General features: G+C 45.6%; 1 protein-coding gene across 2 annotated transcripts in view; it reads left to right on the top strand.

Annotated features, from left to right (window-relative positions):
- The window catches only part of Kif13b (kinesin family member 13B), a 141,031-nt gene that overhangs the window by 105,156 nt on the left and 13,751 nt on the right, over positions 1-22,124 (top strand). For both annotated transcript variants that reach the window (XM_051195502.1, XM_051195503.1), the window contains exons 31-37: positions 250-426; positions 3,001-3,093; positions 6,028-6,180; positions 6,422-6,499; positions 7,640-7,690; positions 14,278-14,392; positions 15,400-15,533. In XM_051195502.1, coding sequence (XP_051051459.1) covers positions 250-426; positions 3,001-3,093; positions 6,028-6,180; positions 6,422-6,499; positions 7,640-7,690; positions 14,278-14,392; positions 15,400-15,533 — 801 coding nt within the window. The remainder of the gene's footprint in view (positions 1-249; positions 427-3,000; positions 3,094-6,027; positions 6,181-6,421; positions 6,500-7,639; positions 7,691-14,277; positions 14,393-15,399; positions 15,534-22,124) is intronic.

Genomic DNA, 22,124 nt, shown 5'->3' with positions numbered 1-22,124 from the left:
CCTCCAATAAGGCCACACCTCCTAGTCCTTCCTAAGCAGTCCACCAACTAGGAACCAAGCATTCAAATATATGAGTCTAGGTATTAACACAGGTACCATGCCCAATACTTGGCAGCCATACACACACTCACATCCTGACGGCTCTTCAGGGCAGTCCTCTGGAGAGAGAACCTTTGCCCAAGCTATACAGCATTCTCAAGAGGGTGTGTGCTCTTGGTGAGGCAAGTGAAGTCTCTCTGTCTTCTGCAGGCTAAGGCAGAGGCCTCCTGGGACTCGGCAGTGCATAGCTGTCCTCAACTCAGTAAAGGCACTCCTGCTGATGAACGAGTGTTCCTCATCTTGAGAGTGACAGTCCAGCTCAGCCATCCTGCCGACATGCAGTTGGTCCTACGCAAGAGGATTTGTGTCCAGGTCCATGGGCGCCAGGTGAGGCTTCAGCCCTAGTAATCTCAGGCTGTGTCACTAACACTAGTGACTCTCCAGACATGGTCTCTGGAGCTCTGCGCCTTCCTTTCCCAGGTTTCTGTTGCTGTCATTCACCATGCTGTCATCCTCTAAACACACACAGTGTTTTCTCAGGGCTGGGGGCATTCATAAAGCTCTGCCATGGGTAGAAGTTTGGGGGCTATGTGGTTGGGGTTCTTCTGGATCAAGCAACTCGAGGAGGTTCCCTGGAGATTCAGTTGTGTGCTCTTCTGGGAGTGCTGATCCCTCTCTTCCCAGAAGTCTTTTGATTCCCAGTTTGATTTTGGTTGTAAAACATTGAATAGGAAACAGTCTTGGTCTTTATGTTTTCATTTTTTTTTTAAATATATCTGTAGTTTTGTTTTGTTTGTGAACCATTTCTCTGTGTTGCCCTGGCTGTCCTGGAACTCCCTTTGTAGACCAGGCTGGCCTCAAACTCAGAGATCCATCTGTTGTCTCTGCCTCTGCCTCCTGAATGCTGTGATTAGCACAGCTGCCACTTCCACACAGGTCTTTAAAGAGCCAAAGTCCATTTGCATTCCAAAGTTCCTAAGTGGGCTTTCTTTTATTATGTGGGCTGCTAGGTGCTGGGTGGGACAGCATCCTGCCAACAGAGTGATGGGGAAGAGCCTTGGAGGGGAGGGTGGCTTTGAGCTGGCACTTTATAGAGGTAGAAAGGGAGGAAGGGACCCTGACATAGAGAAGAGTTTTCTAGAAACACTCTAGGTAACATGTAAACACTGTGTTACTGGATTTGTAAATGTGAGGTATTGGAAAGTGGGTTCTGAGGGTCCCCATTCACTCTGTCACCTCCTTTTTGTGGAACTTTCTGAACACACAGGCACAGACAGAAATAAATCTCATTTGAAAAAACACAGTCATGGCTGACAGACTCCAAGATGTAATCTCCACCCCTAAAAATTAATCTTCAGTTCTAAATGTCACACTGATATCAATCTCTGAAATGAAGACTGGCATAATGCTGTTAAAATCACAGCTCCTTAGCTCTCCAGTCCAACATCAATAAAATCCAGGTCAGGGGTTAGCTGTAGAGTATTTTCGTGTCTCCACATCACTCTGTGTCTCCTTTCTGGGAAGTCTAAAGGGATGGAGAGAGGTCTGCTGCTCTAGGGAGCTTCTTCAAGAGTAGTTTCCATTTCTAATTTGGTTGTCCTGGCCACCTGACTTGCAGTATTGCTCACAGGGAGGACACAGAGGGGAGTGACAATGGATTTTTGGGTAGGAGAAACGTGTCATTTCTTCCTGGTTGGAGTGATTTGGTGGAAGTATTTTAAGCCATGCCACTTCCTCCATCCTATAGTTCTTTACATTGCTTCTTCATATAAAACAGTGGCAAACACTTGGCAGGGACACCACCCTCTACCACCCATGAGGAGCCATGGCCATGCCTGGACATGTATCTGTCTCTGAGTGCTATAAGGCATCACTGAGACCCTAAAGTGATGAAGGAAATGGATGACCTCTTCAATTAATTCCAAGAGGCTCTGTTGGGGAGGAGGGGGGTGGCAGATGCTGCAGGAGGTCAACCTCAGGTACTCTGAGAGGCTTTATGTTTTTGGCTTTTTGAGACAGGGTTTCTCTGTCTAACAGCCCTGACTATCCTGGAACTCACTTTCAAGACCAGGCTGGCTTTGAACTTAACAGAGGTCTGCCTGCTTTTGCCTCCTGAGTGCTGGGATTAAAGGTGTGTACCACTACCACCCAGATGACAAACTCTTAAAAACTAGTTAATGATCATCAAATGGGAACTAATACATTATGACAATTACGTGTGTGTGTGTGTGTGTGTGTGTGTGTGTGTGTGTGTGTGTGTGTGTACATATACACTTGATGCTGATATTTTTTCCTTCCTTTGGTTTTTGCCTGTTTCTGCCTCACCTTTTGCCTCATATGTATTCACTATTTTCTCTCCTTATCTTAATTCAATTGTATTCCGCCCTCATGCCTGCTCTCTTCAACCTCTGCAGAATGTTCAATCTTCGCAGCAGCATCTCCAAATGAGTCATCTATGCATTAATTCAACAGTTCAATTCCTAACTGTGCAAAGAGCACAGTCAGCATAAACAATGACCAGGCACTCTTAAATCATCCTTCATAACGATCCTGCTTTGGTCAAGAATTTAATGCCTGAACTTGTCAATATTCATGGTACAAGAGGTCTGTCGTGCTGCAGGAGGAAAGTGTAAGCGTCACCAGACCTTGCTTCCATCTTAATTGGAAGGTTGTTTTGTTGTATCTTCTGTCTTCTGAGTTTATTCAGATGCCTGGTGGCAGCTTCCAGATCCCAGGTCTGGCTTCTCCCTAGTTGGGTGCAGGACTGGAGCTCTGCACACTGTAGGTGCCAATCCATTGGTTTGTGCTGAAGTGTTTGGTGCTAGGGCTCTCACACACCATGGTGTCAGAAGCCTGCTCTTATACTGACTCTGAGTGAACAGGTATACTTTATGTCTCTTTGTTAGTGTAAATAAGCTAGCGAAGGAGGGAATAATGGTCCATATTTTATTTTTTCTCCAGGGCTTTGCTCAAAGTTTCCTCAAAAAGATGTCTCATCGGAGCTCTATTCCTGGCTGTGGAGTGACCTTTGAAATTGTCTCCAATATTCCAGAGGTAAAGAACTGGAAATACACCCTTGATGAGCTAACTCCTTGGAAAGTCACCTACCCATGAAATACCCTGGTCAGTGACATGGGCTGGTGACATGGCTCAGCAGGAGAGGTTCTTTTTTATTTATTTGTTTGTTTTTCGAGACAGTGCTTCTCTGTATAGCCCTGGATATCCTAGACCAGGCTGGCCTAGAACTCAGAGATCCACTTGCCTCTGCCTCCCAAGTGCTGAGATTAGTGGTGTGCACCACCACTACCCTGCTGTAGGAAAGGTTCTTGGCTGTCATGCTTAATAACCCAAGTTTGTTCCATCCCTGGAAGCCACATGGTCAAAGGAAGGAACCAACTCTGCAAGTTGTCTTCTGACCTTCTGACCTTCACACAAGTGTTGTGACATTTGTACCTGTTCCTACTATAAACAAACAAATGTAAAAAATGAACCATACATAGGGAAATGTTACAGATTTTTTTTTTTTTTTTTTGATGAGTCTTCTACCCTAGACTTTTAGCATAATGTGTTTGTGGTCTTAAAAAGTTGAGACTTTAGCGTTTTGTTTAAATAATTCTCTTGTTTTAAAAAGTTTTTGTTTATTTATTGAGTAAATGGATAAGAGACAGCGAGTGAGAGAGACCTTTTAGGAGTTTTTTTCTCCTCCTTCCTTGTTTGGAGGTGGGGCTTGCTTCATCCCTGGCCAGTGAGCTTCCAGCCAGTTCTGTGTCTGCCTCCCATCTTGCCTTGGGAGTGCTAGACTCACAGGTGTGTCTCTGTATGAGCTCCAGGGATCGAAGTCTGGTTACCAGACTTGGGCTGCAGGCACAGCCACCCACTGAGTTATCTCTCTAGCCAAGCACTCCCATTTTGAAAAGCTTCTTCTTTTAAAACACAGTAGACAGTAGCAATATTGTGTTAGTCACAGAGGGCAGAAACAGTCCAGTGCTGGGGACTTCTGTCTGATGTGGAACCATAAGGCAGCCAGCTTCAGCCCCTTGCTAGCAGAGTGAGCTTGCATGCTTTACTCTGAGTGGGAGTCTTCTGGGGAGGGAATACAGGCACTGGAGAGGCCTGGGGCCTCCCCACCCACTGTCAGCATTGCCTCCTGAGGGTAGGCCTGAGGGTGTGGAAATTGATTCTGCTGACTGTTTGAATATTAAGTGGTCAACGCCTGCTTTAACACGGTCTGCAAAGGAGGCAAGTGGCTGCCAGCACGTGGGCTTTGTTTTAGATTTCCTATTGTTCTAGGGAGCCCACCAGAGGTGACTGCCCAGACACAGTTTATAGCCAGTTTCAAATCTATACTCCAGCTGGCTAGGACCACATCCAGGATTTGGGGACATAGATGTGACCCCCAAGTGTCCAGAAGACAGGGTTTTTGAAGGCAAAAATCACATCCTGGCATCTCTCTCCAAAGTTTCTTAGGGGCTTCACAGAAGCAAGCAGTTTCATAGAAAGTGAGATAAATGGCTAACTACAGGGGGTTCTGTACTCATAGGCTAAGTTAGCTAGGACATCCTGACCTTGGGCCCCTAGAATACAGTTAGGTAATTTTTCATGAGATTCTCCATCAAGGAGACCAAATCCTAGTTAAACCTGAAATGGGCTCAGCAAGAATACAAGATGGAGGAACCTCTGACTGTCTTGTCCTGTTACCTTATGTCGCAAAATTCTTGTCTCCTAAAGGGTCCAATAGTAATTCCTTCTTTCCTGGTTTTCAAAGTTAGTTGTATATATTAAACATTATTTTAACTGGAAGTGAAGTTGGACATCTGAAAACTAGGCTGTTGCCTGGTGTAGTAGATGTCTATAATCCAAGGTGAGGTAGGACAACTGTGTGAGGCTAGTCTGGGCTACCCGCCCCCCCAACAGCCCAGGGCTGGGTGTAACTGTGATAGTACCCTTGTATAGCCTGTGCAGAGGCCCTGCATTCATTTCCCAGCAGTTAATCAGAAAGGACACTGTGCAGCAGTGGACTGATTGTGAAATCTTGGCATTAGAAAAAAATTACTCTCTGCTTCATTCATTGTTCTTTCTAAGAGTTAAAAGGGAAGGATTGTAGGGGAAATTAGCTTAAAAGAAGAACACTTGTGTGATTGGATGGTTGGTAATTGGCTAGGCTTCCAGAGGCAGCAAACATTGTTTCCTCATCCCTTTCTGACCCACCCGTTTCCTGTTTATAAGCACAGGCAGCTCAGTAGAACAGAGTGGGATTTCACATCTGCTCTCCAGAGCCTTTGGCCAGTGCTGCTCCCCAGGGAGGATTCAGGCCGTGTTAGAGCTCAGTACTCTTGAGTGTCTGTGTCAGGCTGCTTTGCAGCAGCTAGGGCCTTGCCCTGCTCTCTTCCACTCCCTTCTCTGTACTGCATCAGCATCCCACATGGGTACCGGTTATTAAATCTCCACTTTGTCTAGTGGGCTAACCCAGCTCCCATGAGTCTTAAGGATGCTACCTTCTTGCAGAACTGTTGTCATGGTGGCTATATTTCCGATCACCTACAGAATCCTTTCCAATTGGTAATTGGTAGTGAATGTACGTTTGTGAAGTGGGAACAACTGTGTTTGGAATGCTCATGAAAGCCGCTGTTTAACTGGCCTTCGTGGTTATCCTGGTACTTAATGATGGTTCATGATTTCTGGAGGAAAGTTCATTTTGAATTTTAAAAGCAGATGTTAAAGTGGAACTTTGGATTCCACTGAATTTTGTTAATATAGAGTTCGTTAGATATATGTGTTTGTATATGTAATTGCATGTATCAGTATGTGTAAGCATGTTTTTGAGTGTGTGTGAGCATGTAGGCATGAAGCATCTGCATTGATGCCTTCAGTGTAGTTTTGTCATGCATCTTGCTGTTCTTCTGGACGAAGTGTGCATGCATGCATGTGAATACCTGCGGCACTTTCTTTTTCAGCCTATTTTTTTTCATGCATTGTTCTGTTCTTCAGGATTCCCAGGGAGTGGAGGAGCGAGAGGCTCTGGCAAGGATGGCAGCGAATGTGGAAAACCCATCTTCTGCTGACTCCGAGGCCTGTATTGAGAAGTACTTGAGGAGTGTGCTGGCTGTGGAAAACCTCCTGACTTTAGACCGCCTTCGTCAGGTTGGTGATGGCCAACAGTGCTGCAGTGGAATGCCATTTGGCTTTTTTTTCCCCCTAGAGTTTGGTGGTGTTGCATCTGAAGTTTGAAGAGTTTACTCTCACATAATCCAGTGATTACAGTGGGTTGTTCTTTCTTGTCAAGTCATGGCTAACATTTAAAGGATGTGCAAAACCTTAAACCATGTATGTTGGAGAGCATCTCTCACATGTACCTCTTCTTGGCATGTTTTCCAATCCCCAGGAAGTGGCCGTGAAGGAACAGCTGACAGGGAAAGGGAAGCTGAACCGGAGGAGTATTAGCTCTCCCAGCATGAACAGAGTGAGTCCCTTCTGCTGCCATTGTAGAGCAGGCACCTTTCTGGCCTCTTGTTTGGATGCCTTTCTACCTCCTTGTAAGGGATCTCAGCTGTCTGTAACTTCTCTGTGCTGGTTTACGTGCCTCTGTCCCTTCCCTTGTCACATCTGTGCCCCCTCTGCCACTGTACCTGCTGCTGGACCCAGCATGCTTGCTTGAGTGTCCTGGGAACACATTGCTCATTTGTCCTCTGCCACCTGCCCGGCATACATTGGGAGGCCACAAAAGTGTGTGGAGCTAAATACAAGCTAGCTGCCTGCCCAGAGGTGTCATTTTCTGGGCTTAAATTCATTATTTTTAAATTAGAAAGTTTGCATTATGTTTGTAGACCAATTACGTGAAGGCCATCCAGGATAATATGAATGTGTAAAACAGGTTATGTGTGTTTCATAACTATGAGGGTAGGTGGTGTGCATCTGTCCTCAGCTGCTCAGCTTTGTAGGAAAGAGCAGCTGCCTCAAGCCTGTGTTTGCAAATGACAGGAAGGACAAGTTTCCCACTGGAGAGCCAGAAGGTTCAGAGGTGCAGGAAACATGTCTGACCACTGCAGGGCCACTGACAGGCATGTAGAAATGCCACTGTAGTTCCAAGTCATTTCAGTAGTTATTAACACATACTGATATCTGCAAAGATTTGGTATTTGGGATACTATAATCTGAATAGTTCCTTTCTTAGACAAAAGGCTCAGGCCATGGCAGGATCCAGTGGCATTAAACAAAAGGGGTGAAATGTCTTCTCTTCAGGCCCAGTGAGGTGTTACATAGTGTAGTGGACACTAGAGTGTAGGTAAACCACTGTGGGAAGTTGCTAGTGACTGCTCAGTGATTTTCACATCTCAGAGATGCTGGTCTTCAAGGCCTCTCTTTTCTCCATCTTGCTTTGTTTGTTTGTTTGGTCAGTTGGTTGAAATTATGTCTCACTATGTCTCTCTGAGTTGGAACCAGGCTGCCCTCAGACTCACTGTAATTCCCCTGCCTCTGCCCCCCAAGTGTGGGATTACAGGCACAGGACTGTGCTATCAGGCCCAGCCTGATTTGATATTCAGAGCAGGACCTTTCTAGATGCTCTCTGCTTTTACACTAATCCTCCATTATCTCTCCCCAGTTGTCTGGAAGCCGGGAGCTTAGCCCATCCCACAGTCTAGGCAGCAACAAGGTGAGTTACACTTAGCTCCTTGCATCTTCTCAAACCTCTGTATGTACATATGTCTGAACTCTTCCTATACATCTGAGCTATGCTGTGTTTTTTGGAAAGAGTTCCATATTTGTTTCTCTGATCCTGCTGTTGAGACCCACCAACACCCTATTACTGTGAGAATTAAAAATTTAGTTTTTGCTAAAAATGTATCTTTCTGCTTGTAATAATCCTTTTATTTTTGAAGAAAAACCTTCAAATTGGATTTATAATAGTGAAACTGTGATATAATGATTGAGAAGTTACAAAGAATAAGAAACACATATTTATAATTATTGTTGTTTGTTAGAAAAAAATAAAATGTGTAAATCTCAGTAACAGAGCTTGATGAAAACAGAAACTCCTTATGGTTTGCTTAAAAAGGTCAGTGCCCCTTGTAGCTGCCTGATCTGGGTATTTCCCTCACGGTTTGTTCTTGTCACCCTGAGGTGACTGGCTAAATGTCGGTGCTGTGTTGACAGATGATCCTAGAGTAGGCCCAGAGCCTGCATTGTCGAAGTGGCAGTGTGATGTGAGGGAGTTGCTACAGAATGACTCGGGGGCAGGGGGTGTGTGCAAATAAAGGCTGGCTGATTGACATTAATCATTAAGGCCAAATGGTGTTCATGAGACTACTTCTATTCTTGCTAATTATTCTGTACTGGTGTTTGACATTTCCTTTATGAAAGTGAAGTTTATGAAGATGAAGTTAATGAATAAGACTCATTTTAAAGACCTAGATGCTGTTACCATGCCCAAAACCATAGCCACACCCACCCTTGAAATCACAGGCATGCATGTGCACACACAACACGGGTGCACCTGCTCATCTAGTGGATGGTTCATACTGACTTGGACAGAACTGTGCTTTAGTTCTTGCTTCAGTCCCACGGCAGGAAGCAGAGCTGTTGGGAACTTGCTTATGGGAAGATTTTAAAGTGTGAATAGGAACTATTAAGGGGGAGGTGTATTTAACCCACAGCCTCAGGTACAAGCTCCTCATAAGAAGTGGCTGAGATTTCTGCTTTTCTGTCTTCTCATGCTTTCCTTATCTTAAAATGGAGACAGTGACAGCCAGGAGTAGCATCTGCATCAGAGAACAGGGCCGTGCTTCGTCTGTACCAGGAAAGAGGACAAAGGGACATAAATACTGCACTCAAGGCGAAGGCAGATAAAGAACCACACAGAAGGGACACCTGTTCTCCAGACATCCTGCAAGGTTTCAGGGAGGTGGTGACCCCATGGTGCACACAGGCAGGTGCAGAGCCAGAGTCTGTATTTTGGGCAGAAGTCACATGACCATAGGCACAGGGTGAACTTTCTTGTCCATGGCAGAGTGGAGTGAGTCAGGGAGGATGGGCCCTGTTGGGAAACCCCGAGTCACTGTGTGCTGAGGAACAGTGATGCAGAGGAGTTGGGGTGTCAGGCTTGCATTGGACAGTCTAAGTGGTGTATCTGCGCCCGAGCCATCCTTCCATGGCTATGGTGTGTGGAGTACTCTAGAGTGCTGCTTGCAGTTGTCAGTGCAAAGGAGGACCCTTATTGGAAAGATTACGGAGGGGAAAAGAGCTGTCTTTGGGGAGGAATAGGGAGAGACAGTTACACCAAGGAGATGGATCCTGTAGAAGGAAGGAGAGGATGAGGTGCCATTCAGGCTTTGTGACAGAGTAGATTACTGAGAAGCAGGCTGTGGGAGGAGCAGGTGAAGCTGTGTGTATGGGTGTCTGTGTGTGCAGAGAGAGAGGGAGGTAGGTAGGTAGATAGATGGACTGATTGATCAATCGATTAATCATACCAGACTCTTCCAGACTAGACTTTTGAGACAGCATTTAGGAAGAGGACCAATATGGTTGCTTGGGACAATACTGGATGACTGCACTTACTAGGCTGTTTCTCCTGAGCATTGGGAGAGGTCAGACTGAGCCCCTGGCAGTCTACCTATGTTGTATGGCTTGAGTTGAGGGAATGTTACATGTTCTTGTTACTGCCCTAGAAGCTGCTCTTTTTTGTTCTGGATTTCTTGGTGTTCTGGAATAACTTGGAGAAAAGGGCACTCTTGTTTCCACCTGCTCAGATTTGGCTCATGTGATGGTTCTGTCTTGGTGATTTGGTGGTCTTCCCAGTCTTCCTAGAGGTATGATATCTGCCTGGGGCTTGGAACAGTTTATAGTCTTCAGACCTTGACCCCTATCTCTTTGTGCTGTGGCATCAGGAAACCTGGTTTCCTTGGCAGTTAGTTTCACCCCTTTGCATCCTCCTGTGAACATGGCTGTAATCACCCTTGAGCATCACCGTAGGCTTTGCTTTTGCCCCTGGGCCAGGAGGAGAACTGCTGTGTCACAGATGCCTGTATATAGGACAGATGGCAGCAGACAAGAATATTTCAGCCCACATGAATGAGGTCACAGAATAGCCCCCCATTTTCCTGTGGAGGACCTTACAGTAGTATGATTCAAAGCAGAGCATTGTAAAGATTATTAGCTCCCAAACATGTTTGAAGTCATACCTTCTCACTAATGAGAAAAGAACCATACTTCCCCCAGTAGTAAGGGTCAGGGTTCACCCCATGGCCTGTTAAGGACGTCATTTCGTGTGTCATTACATCTGTATAAAATGGGTTATGGTTGGGCAGTGGTGGTGCACACCTGTAATCCCAGCACTGGGGAGGTAGAGGCAAGTGGATCTCAGTAAGTTCAAGGCCAGCCTGGTTTGCAGAGTGAGTTACAGGTCAGCCAGAGCTGTTACACAGAGGAACCTTGTCTCAAAACAAAACAAAACAAAACAAAACAAAACAAAACAAAACAATGGGTTGTGAACATTTACAGGAGCATTCCTTAATCTGGACAGTGTTTAAATTAATAGAAGGTCAGTGGACCTGTCAGCCACTTACCAACAGCAGTGCTTACATACAGTAACATGGCATGGGACTAGCATGAGCATTGCAGCATCCTTACAGAGGCAGAGGAAACAAATTACATGCTACACAAATGCACGTGTACATACATGCACAGACACTTGGGCAGAAATAATCCAAGCATTCTTTTGGCCCTAGAACTTTATATAAACCATCTTGATTTCTCTACAAGGAAATATTTAATTTTCAGGGAGTTGAGTTGAGTCCTACAGGTTTCAACCCAGAGTTGGTGATGCTAAAAATGCTAGAAAATGCGTTTTGAAATCATCAAAACTTATATCACGTTAGTTAGATCTACCTTGCAGACTTGTATGATGTTAGCTCTAGTTTTCTCCTAATCTTTTTCCTGCTCTCAGCTCCATGCTACAGATGAACACCATAGGTTAGAATGTGAAGTGTGGAGTTCCAGACATGACAGGCTAACCAGAGCACTACAGCTTGTGGAAGAAGAGCATCCTCTAACCAGCTCCAGCCTCCCTTCCGGTGTTTGTGATTTCATCCTCAGTCATCTTTGGGAGCAGGAGTGGCATTAAGAGGGTGTCATGAAGGCAGGGGTAGGAGGGGCTGAGAGGACTGACCCTAAAGCATTCAGTTAGTGGGATAGTGCACCTGCGTGCATGTGTGTGTGCATGGGTCCCCTGCCCTTATTTACTGAATATTTATTTACTGAAGCTCTTTACATGTTAAAATCAGAATTGCTTCACTAAAATTGAGTTGATAAAGTAATTAATTAAAGAGCCTGATTATCACTTTAGAGCCTAAAGGAAATCACTCTCGGGATGTCTTCCAATTAAAAATATGAAATGTGACCACACTGAAGTGGCGTTTTGCCCCACAGTTACCGGATGCTTTGCCTCTGTTCTAAAGAGATTTTTAATGGGCATATTGAAAACAGATTCTTTATGACCATCTACTGTTGGGCATCTCGATGCTGAACTCATTTCAGCTTGTTGCTTGCCTTTGCACTGCAAAGCTCCTGGTGCCTTGAGACCTTCTGCTGTGCTAGGACAGCTGTCAACATTGTCACTCCTAAAGCCTAAAGCCATTTAGAGGAGATGCCCTTGTACTAAGTGGGCAGTGTGTTGTCATCCTCTGAAGTGGTTTTTGTCATCCTCTGTGGTGCCTTTTGAGGTCCTAGGGACTGAATGTGCTGGGGAAGCGCTCTACACTGAGCTGCATTCCCAGCTCAGGAGTTCCTGATGAAGTTCAAGTCAGCTGGTACCTTGAGTGTGTGGAGTTAACAAAGCTTCCTGGGACTACCATCAGTTCAGCTTTGGTTCTAAAGACGCCAAGCATGAGTCACCCTTCAGCTACATTAGTGCTGCGTGGGGGCCAGAAATGACATGACATGTCTTTTCATTTACCTCTTTGTCACTTTCCTCATCAAAGTCAGAGTCTTGTACAGAAAGCCAAAGAATTGTATTTGGTGCAGGGGCAGGGGCAGTCTGGAAGGCCACAGGTGGACACGGAGACTCTGCTGGGTTGGCTGTGTCTCCTGGCTTGGGATCTAGCCCAAAATCTTGAGGGGTTTGGTTTTGTGTTTTTGAATTCTGCCTCTTAGAACAAAAGGTCTCTGTGTGGGGATCTAATGGAGCCAGGGTGAGTTTTCCAGTGTCTTCATGGCTGATGGCTGATGCTGAGCAGGAGCAGATGAGTAGGAATAGAGGAAGAAGTTCCTGATGAGCATGACTGCAGGGGTGAGGAGGTGCCATTCCTTTTCATCTGAGCTCCCAACTATCGGAAAGAGCCCAGAAAATTCCACAGCAAAAGTTTCTAAGTCCCTCCTCTTCACAGTCCCAAGTTTGTTCCCTCTGAACTCCATTCGAGTGGTGGCTGGTTTTGTTTGATTTGTTTTTGTTCTCTCCTCCAACATTTCAGAAAAGGAAAAAAACTAGCATAGCCAGGCAGGTCAAGTTTATTGCAAAGTCAGCACTTGCCCTGTCCCTGTCCCTGGTGGAATTTGGGGGGGCACAGGACCATGGATATTCTGTTCATCTCCGATGTGCAGGGGGAGGAGAACCATATAGTGGGGGGTTTCTGTGTAGCTCTGGGTGCTATGAGAAGTGAGGCCCCAACCTTCTCTTTATCAGATCTGTCCCTAGGAAGCAGAGCCTGATAAGCCAGGGTACTGGGATCCTGACCCTGGGCAGTGAGGCTGGGAACAGGTGATGGTGAACTTCCTTGTCAGCCCTGACTACAGGGAGCTGTGCTGGGTTTCATGGTCTCTATCTGACATTGGCACAGGCCTGCTGTGCTCACACTGTGAGTATTGTCTGAACCCGTGGTGTATTTACACTCAGAGTCTAGGGTTGTGAGGCAGGAAGAACCATTGCCGCTCTTCATCCTTGATGGTGACTGTGCACCATGTGCCTCAGGAAAGTGACATCTCCTAGAGTTGTTACTGGACAGCTCTGTCATGCAACCCGAATGCTGACTGCAGATCAGCTTTCCGTTTCCTAAGGGACACAGTGTAGCTGTGTCAGCTGCCAGATGAGAGAGCCTAAGCTATTAGAATAAATTTCCTCTGAAATGAAGTAAGTTGTCTTCAGGACAACCTTGTATGAACTTGACACCATGAACAGAGCTCACAGCGTCTCTTCCACTGAGACTCTCTGAAGCTACTGACCTTAGTGTTTAGACACCTGACTGTGACACTCAGTGCACCAAAAAATGGGCAACCTCCCTAGATGGATAAATAAGTTAGAATGCAAAACAGAAAAATTAACAGAAGGTTAAGATATGTAAGTAAGTGTGTGATCTATAGGTGTGCAGACGCCCAGCCTGGGCTGTATTTCTTACTGCCCTGATCATGTGCCCAGTCTGTTTTGTTTTCCGATTCCTAATGAGTGCCCAGAGAGAGAGAGAGAGCATCTTTTTTTTTTTTTCCTTTTCTTTTTATGCCATCAAGTGCTGAGTGAATTCTCAGCGGTGAACATGATCCAGATCACTTAGGGCTTATTGATTTTATGATCAGTCCTTAGGCTGCTGTTAAAAGCAGCTAGATTCCTAATCTATATAGGAACCTGTGGCGCTGCCCCCTTCAATGTGTTGTGAGCCTTGGAGGACTCACCATTTCTGCTCTGCTTTTTAGCAGACCTCAAGATATCCTAGTTAACCCTGGCTCATTTGTCGGCAGAACACTCATTTAAAGTAATGCTACAGTTGTTACTTGACCTCAGTGAGGAAGACATGAGTTGTTATCACAGGACCAAAGGGAACTTAAGATCTGCTCACAATTTGGGGTTCAGTTCCGTGCTGCCCATTAAGAGGCCAATTCCCAGAACCCTGGAAAAAGGAGGCCTCACCCCATTCCTGATCTCCAGCAGAAGATACAGGAGTGAGGATGGCATCTCCAGTCACAGAAGTTGAGGCAGAACTTAAGGGGCATTTGTTGAGGAGGCTGAGGATGCAGTGGATGTGAGATGAGCTTGTTGGGAGCCACAGGTTGTAAGACGGAGGGAGAATAGTCTGGTGAAGACTCACCAGGAGGGGATTAGCCCCAGACGCAGTGGCAGGATGGAAGAAGGGCTGAATCCTAGAGAGAGTAAAGCTGGAGTAATGGTTTTTTTTTTTTTTTCTGGGATACTATATAATGTTTTTTTGTAAACTGATTAATTTGAAATAAAGTGGTTTATTTTGTCCTTGTGCTTAACAGGGCCGGTGGGAAAGTCAACAGGATATATCTCAAACACTAGTTTCCAGCAGAGTAGCTCCAGGTCCTCCAGCAGCTCACCCTATTTCTCCTCAAAATAACCAGTCTCCTGATCCTGGTAAGTTTTCTTTGCCAATCACTGCCGTGAGATGTAAGTACCTTTCAGAGAAAGGTTCCATCAGGATGGGCTGGTGGTTGGAGTGTTACCTTTGTGTTAGTATGTTGGGTGGCATTGGTTTGGAAGGGTGACTTTACCCTGCATTTCCTCTGACCAATCGCCCCGTAACCCTCCTGGCTTGTTAATACAGATTTTTACATATGTGTTCTACAGGGACTCAGTTTTTACTTCCTCAGCAAATCCTGTTAGGTTTTGCTATCGTGATTGTGTTGGCCTCACACAGTGGCTCGGGAAGCAGTTCTCCCATCTTTTCTGCATGAGTTTCTGTGTGGTTGGTAATACTTATTCCTTAAATGTTTGACATGATTGCCCAGCGAAGTTGTCTGAGGCTGGCATCTTTGTGGAGAAGATGTTGAATTGTAACTTGGGTTCCTTATGAGACTGCTTTCATAAGTCCTAGTTTTCAAGGAATTTTTGTTATTGCCTAGATTGTTTATTTTCATAAATGTCACAGTATTATTCTCACTGTTCTTTTTGAGATGTATAGCCAGGTATGGGGGCACACCTTAATCCCAGCACTAGGAAAACAGAACAGAAGGATCTTGAGTTCAAGTCAGCCTGGTCTACAATGTAATGAGACCTTGTTGAAAACAAACCAACCCTCAAAACACCACAAGCAAACTAAGACAAACTAAACAAACAAAAACCTGGTTCTCTTCTCTAGAGCAGAAGTTAGTCCTTGTGTTAGCTATTGACAAGGAGTGAGGGTAGGTTTCCCTCTCTCACTGGCAGGAGCTCCGCACATCAGAGCATCTCCGGGCTTTAGTTATTGCTGTTCAGTTGGTGGAGGCTGGCTGTGATAATCTTTTTCTACTCATAATTTCAAAGATGCCTTTAGTACTTTATACTGCTAGATTTGCTTACAAATGACACTTGGCAAATGCGTAGAGCAAAAGTTATATGTCATTGTTTTTATTTTGTCCTGCCCCTTTCTGTTTTGTTGCTAGGACTGGGTGGCTTAGCTGCTTCTTACTTAAACCCAGTGAAGTCCCTGGTGCCACAAATGCCAAAGTTGCTGAAGTCGCTCTTCCCTGTCCGTGACGACAGAAGGGCCAGGCAGTCATCTCCCCTTGTGCACCAGGTAAGGGAGCCGAAGTGAACGTTTCCCTGATGTGTCACTGGCACCGTGATGCTGTTCCAAAGCTGGAGAGAGAGGGACAGCTCAGTGAGGGCATTAGAGCCTGTGATAATATCTCCTCCCCTCTCTTCCGATAACAGAGCTGTTTGAACATTTTGACACTCTATCCTTTCTGTTCCAAAACAAAACGCCAAGTCTGCTACAAATGTGATTTATGGTGATATCACTTAGTGCAACAATGGTCAAATGTATGAAGGTGCACTTAGTGTTGTTTATGTTGCCAAGTAGAAAATGTAATTCTATTTTTAAATTCTTGATTTCATTTTTCTTTCAAACAAGTTTGAATCATGGCTCCCCCTAACCTCCTCCTCCTCCTCAGTGGACAGTCAGTTCTTTGATTCAAACTGGTCACTTCCTTCCTTTTTAAAAACTTTCCCTAGCTATGGAGTAAGTACTACTTCCAGACTACCAGAAAGCTGCTTTTGTGCAGTGGTGAAAGGAACCCACTTGGAGATGCAGCCTCCAGTCATGCAAGCATTAGCTCATTAGAAAACGATGAATGAGGAAACACAACCCGTGCAGGTGCATTGTTGAAATGGTCTTTTGGCATCAGCTCCTCCATGTTTCAAATGTCCAGTTGGCAGGAATATAGGTCAGGAGCTGTTGGAGGCAAAGAGGCTCCTAAGGACTGTGTAGAGGCATCTTCAGGAGAGGTGGTGTTGGTGTCAATAAGCTGTTATGTATGTGGAGAGCTTCCTGCCCTGTGTGACAAAAGGTTGCATGTCAGTACGTGGAGCAGATGGCAGAATGAAACAGCAATTTTGTAAATGTTTAAACTGAACTTAGCTAGGCAGCTTCAGGGTCACATGACAGTCATGTGTGACTGGAGGGCTCAGCAGGCAGTGGTTTTTGTCACTATACACATACACTGTCTTAAAGTTGTCATTGTTTCATAAAGTATGATTTGAGGTCTATCTGATCACTAAAGTAATTGCACTTCCCTAGCCTATCCTGGTGACCCAGAGCCCATCTGGGGACAACCAGCATTTCACCTGCATTCATAAGCACCATAGTAACTTTGCATCAAGTTAGTGACCATGGTTTCTTAGCTGTTGATTAGTACAAGCAGTTGTCTAGATGGAAGGAAATGGGAGACATGTTGAAAACGAGGGGCTTTTGTTCAGCTATTTTCAGTTCTTAATAAAGCAAGTGAAAGCACTAGTTGCCTGTGCGCTCACTTCTGCTCACACACTGCTCACTCCTGTACCAAGCCATGAGCTCTAGATGGCAAGCGAACAGCATCCTGTTAGAGACGAAGCCCCTGATAGGAGTAGAAAGGCAGTCTGATGTTGTCCTGGAGATTTGGAAGGTTTTGCTGAGCAGCTTCTGCTCTCTTAGTGTACTTCAGTTTTGTGCACACACGAGCAGAGGTGCTGAGGCTGACCTTGTACAAACACTTCATAAATGTATGAAACATAAATTAACATTGGACTTAGTGACAATACCTGGTGCTATAGCTAGAACATTAGCTGTGATTTGTGAAGACGCCTCTCTCCAAGTCCTCAAGGGCACAGTCTCTGTCCTTCTCTGCATAAAGCTGTCAGCGTTGCTGTCACTAACAGCATGTCCTCCTCGGTGGCCTCTCCCAGGCTGGGTGTCCAGGTATCTCTGTATTTATTCACCTTTGAGCAGTTTTCTATGGGTAGCTCACTTCATTCCATGCATTAACTGTGCATATGAAGCAGCTGGACCTTACGTAGGCTGTGGTTTGAAACCTTCTGGACATGAAAGCAAATCTGCATTCTTAGTGTGGCTTGTAGCACTCTCCAGGAGTGAGTGCTTTCCTTTTAGTCTGTGTGTGCTCCCCGCCAGCCCCTCTGCCCCAACTCTGTGCCATTCTAAGATGTCCCACTACCGTTTATCTTAGGAACACCTGGAGCACATTTCATTCAGAGTTTCAGTCCCTGTCTTTCCTTCCAGTGCTGGCAGGCACTATGGTCTCCTGCATTGGTTTAGAGCCGGGCTGTCATGGAAGCACAGCTAAGTTCGAAGTCGCTTTCTCCATGAGCCAAATGAAAACAGCAGCCCCCACCAGATACACGCCTTCTCCCTGGGATTGCTAGGTTTCTGCTTGTTGACTGACTCCCTCTGGAGTATATCTCCAGTGGGCAGGGCTCACTTGCTCTGAATCAGCCTGGCAAGTCAGAGACACAAAGTCGTCTCACTGTCTACTTGTATGCACATAGATGGAGATGTGGCCCTGTGTGGACGGCATTGTTTATAGGTGAAAGGTGAGGCAGGCACAATGAGTATGGACTTGAGGTGTCTAGATGTATTGGTGAACCTTCTCCCCTAGGTGGATGGACATGCCACTAAAACAAATTCCCAAACCCTGGGTCTTTCACTGGGATTCAGTTACTCAAAATGCTCTCCCCACCTCCCGCTTACTCCTCTCTCCTAACCCCGAGCCACTGCCTCAGCCTCTCTTTCCCTACCTGTCTGCTAAAGCTCTGTAGGATGTAAATTATAATTAAAAGTGACAGTGTTACCATCGGTTTTCTCTCAACTTGGGCCATTTGAAATGTGCTTCGTGTTGCTACTTCTTGGATATACGTCTGTGGAAGTAGGTTTCAGTGACAGTGGAGGAGAAGGACCAGCTATTACTTCACGCTCTTGAAAATCTTGCATACCCGGTGGTTGAGATTTTGACTTTAAAAAAAAAAAAAAACCACAACTCTTCCTTGTGGGTTCTCCAAAAACGGGGCCATCTTGTTTGTAACCTTGGCTTCTGACTTTCTCTGTTCTGCTGGTAGAAGCCTAGGCAAGAGTGGTCCCTATTCTTGAAGGCCTGCTCCAGTCTTTGCAGTTCTGGGTTAGTCTGCCTTACCTCCTGTGGCAATGTCTTCATCTTTGTGTTGTCTTACAGGGGCCTTCAGGGGAGTGGGTAGGATAGTAATGTCCTGAGCTTGACAATGTGGAACTGGCTTATCTCATTTAAATGATGCACTTGTACTAGAGTACCACTGTTTTAGTTAGTGTTACTATTGCTGTGATGAAACACCGTGATCAAAAGCAAACTGGGGAAGAAAGGGTGTTTTTGACTTGCACTTCTGCATTGTAGTTCATCATTGAAGGAAGCCAGGACAGGAACACAAGCAGGGCAGGAACCTGTAGGCAGGCGCTGATGCAGAGGCCATGGAGGGATGTTGATTTACTGGCTTGCTCAACATAGATTGCTCAGCCTGCTTTCTTATAGCACCCAGGCCCACCAGCCCAGGGATGGCAACACCCACACTGGGCTGGGCCTTCCCACATCAATCACTAAGAAATGCCCTTCATCCGTGATTCTCAGTCTGTGGGTTGTGACCCCTTTGTGGGGGGTGTCAAACAACCTTTTTGCCAAAGGTCATGGGAAAAACACAAATGTTTATATTATAGTTCATAACAGTTGCAAAATCATGTTCATCATCAAGTGGCAATAAAAGTAATTTTATAGTTGGGGGATCACCGAATAAGGAACTTCATTAAAGGGTGGCAGCATTAGGAAGGTTGAGAGCCACTGACTTACAGGCTTGCCTACAGACAGGTTGAAGGAAGCTTTTCTCACCTGAGGCTCTCTTCTCTCTGATGTAGCTTGTGTCAAGTTGACATAAAACTAGCTAGCACAACCATTAACTAGGATTAGCCTACAGTGCCACTTACCCCGTGGACATTTTTGTTCTGTTTCCATTCTTGTCAATGTAGTTATTCTCTTTATTGATGTGTTAACGAATCAATACACAAAAACACTGAAATGGGGGAACTTCAAGCTGCACTTGGAGAAATTTGTTTTAAAATTCCCAGGATTATTTTTGAGTAGTTTCATTTTAGCTACCCTCTGCACACATTTCTTAGTTATAGGGTGTCAGGGTTTGAGGCACAAACAAAATGTTGACTGTATAAGGCCTAAGGCAGAGCCCTGGCACTGAAAGAAGCCACTCTTCAGCCACCGAGCCCCAGTCAGCTCCACATTAGGAACTGCCACCCACACTTCCCCTCATTGTGGGGGACTTAGTGGCACTGTAGAGCTAAAGGGAGTGCACACCTGACACTGGCTTAGTGCTCAATAACCCTGGTTGCTGCTTGGCTCTGCTATCACTCTGTGTTGGCATCTGATGTTGGCAACAGCATAGCTCGGTACAAGCACCCTGAGATTTTATTTGCTTCCAATGTTCCTTCCTTAAGTAAGAACAATCAGATGCAGTGACGTTTATAACATCACCCTAGATGAAGCCCAGACAAAGCTCATCAGTAGTGACATGCCTCAGAGGATGGCATCAGCTCTGCAGGGTAGGAAGGGGTGACAGTGACATGCCTCAGAGGAGGGCACCAGCTCTGCAAGGTAGGAAGGGTGGTTCTGTTGCTGATGTTGCTGGGACTTAGAGACAGATAGAGAGCAACACTATATAAGGCTTGCAGTATGAAGAGAAGCAGAGAGCCAGACTCAAACCTGCATAGCATGTTCAGGGACACAGGCCTTTTGTCATTGGAACCCATCTTTCACTTCCTCTCCTCTGAGAGGAATTGAGTGGCCTTGTTTGTCAGGATCACAGTTTAGTTTGGAGGCTTAGCACTTCCTTTGAGACAGTCCAATCACTCCAGGTTCTCTGGAGCCGTCAGCAGGCAAAGAACGTTGGAGCCATTGACTGCTGGAAACAGCAGCACAAGGTGACACTATTTTGGAGTAAATTGAAATGACCTATGAGGAAGGATCGAGGGCTGGTTACTTGACCCCACGGCCGAATGCAGTACCCTGGTGCCAACTCCACAGGGAAGAAGGACAAGGGTGACTTTGATGAAGTGCTGTCACAGGGAAATGGTATAGAAATTACCAGAGAATGGTGGCAACTTTGAGAGCGCAGCAATCATAGGCAGCTGGTGCCTGTAGGCGCTCTAAAACAGAGCCCAGGCTCCCATGTCTGAGTGAGAAGAAGATACACTGACCCAGGTGATGTCTGAGGGTAGAAAAGGCCCTGAGTCCTTGGCATTTGCAGGCAGGAGCGCTCTGTCCTCCTATGTAGGGCAGGAACTAGAAGGAAGATGTCTGGCCACCACTTCTGATTCCAGACAGCAGGCCAGGCCAGATGTGTCTGGTAACTGGCTTTGTGGCTCAGGACTGTCGGCTTGCAATCTTTCCTCTTGTGATGGAAGTACATAGTTTTTTTTTCTTTTGTTTTTTTGTTTTTTTTTTTTTTTTTAACAAACAAGATTCTCACACTTGTAAGTTGTATGCAGTCTTCTTTGTGTGAGTGTATGCATAAAGAGTTGCGCTTTCGTTTTCATGGAGTGCAGTTCTGGTTGTAATCCATTTCTGTTTGAGTTCCAGAAATGCAAAGATAGTGCATGGAAAGAGGTGGCAGCTGACAAAATTGCTGTCTTTGACCTTCTGAGGCACATTTAGTGACGAATCTGGAAAATAATGAACTACAATTAATGAAATCTGCACCCGTGTTCAAGTGTGTTTCTCAGACAGCACATATAGTAATTGAAGGGACTTCCTGCTCTCTAATTAGTCAGATTGAATTAATTTGCCACGATAGCTTTCATCATGTATCTGGAAGTCTGCGTTCCTCTGAAACCGGTGCTGTGCTTCAGAGCTTTAGACCAAGTGGCACATTGATTAGTGCAGGCAATGAAAGGGTTAGCATCACATTGACTTTCCACCAGCATAGACACAGCTCCCTTCCTGCCTACTTCTGCCCCTTTAGGTAGTGTGGCTGCAGGGGTTTGCCAGCACCAGTGTAGTCTCAGGCCACTGTCTGATAGTGTCACCTTGTTGAGGAAACTTGAGACCCAGGTAGGCTTGGAGCCTGAGCTTTACTCAGCATGAGCTGCATGGATTTCAGCTGAGTTGATTCAACATCACCAAGTAATAGTGTTCATCGAATCACAGAATCAGGATAGTATTTGAAGGAACCAGACAAATGCTGCTCATTCCTGTTTTAAAAGATGACCACAGGCAGGGGGATTGTGGGCTGCTTCAGAACAGAGAGTTAGAAAGCCAAGTTCATGTGTTAGGTTGCTCCAGAAGGAAATGGGAAGACTATTCAGGTATGCATAAAGCCCTCACAGGGATTGTTGTGTTTGTCAGACATCTCAAGTCACCTCCTGTGATTGACACTTGGGTTCTGTGATTGACAGGGTCATATGGCAGGCAGGGTAATAGTGCCCTTGACAAAGACCTGCAATGATCAGCTTGTCCCTTCTAACCTCACCCTACATGTAGTCACCTAGAGAACACATGTGGTTGGATCATTACCTTCATATATGTACCTTGTACTGGTGACAGGGTATTTCAAGGGCACTGTTGTGTCTGTCAGAACACCCACCTCTCCATTTGAAATAGAGCCACCAGATGGGTAAAACACTGCCATCATCATGGCTGACACACAGGGTGTAAAGTAGAGGATAGCTATGGGAACAGTGGCTGACATCAGGCATTAAAGGTATCAATGCCACCATGGTTCCAGATGCCCCTAGGCCCGGCCAGAGCCTTCCTGAGCATGCTCCTGCCCTTACTGTTTCCCTGTTCTGCAGGCAGAGCCCCCTCCCCAG

The sequence above is a fragment of the Phodopus roborovskii genome, unplaced genomic scaffold, assembly GCF_943737965.1.
Source record: "Phodopus roborovskii unplaced genomic scaffold, PHOROB, whole genome shotgun sequence".
NCBI lineage: Eukaryota > Metazoa > Chordata > Mammalia > Rodentia > Cricetidae > Phodopus > Phodopus roborovskii.
This window is presented reverse-complemented; position numbering and strand designations above follow the sequence as displayed.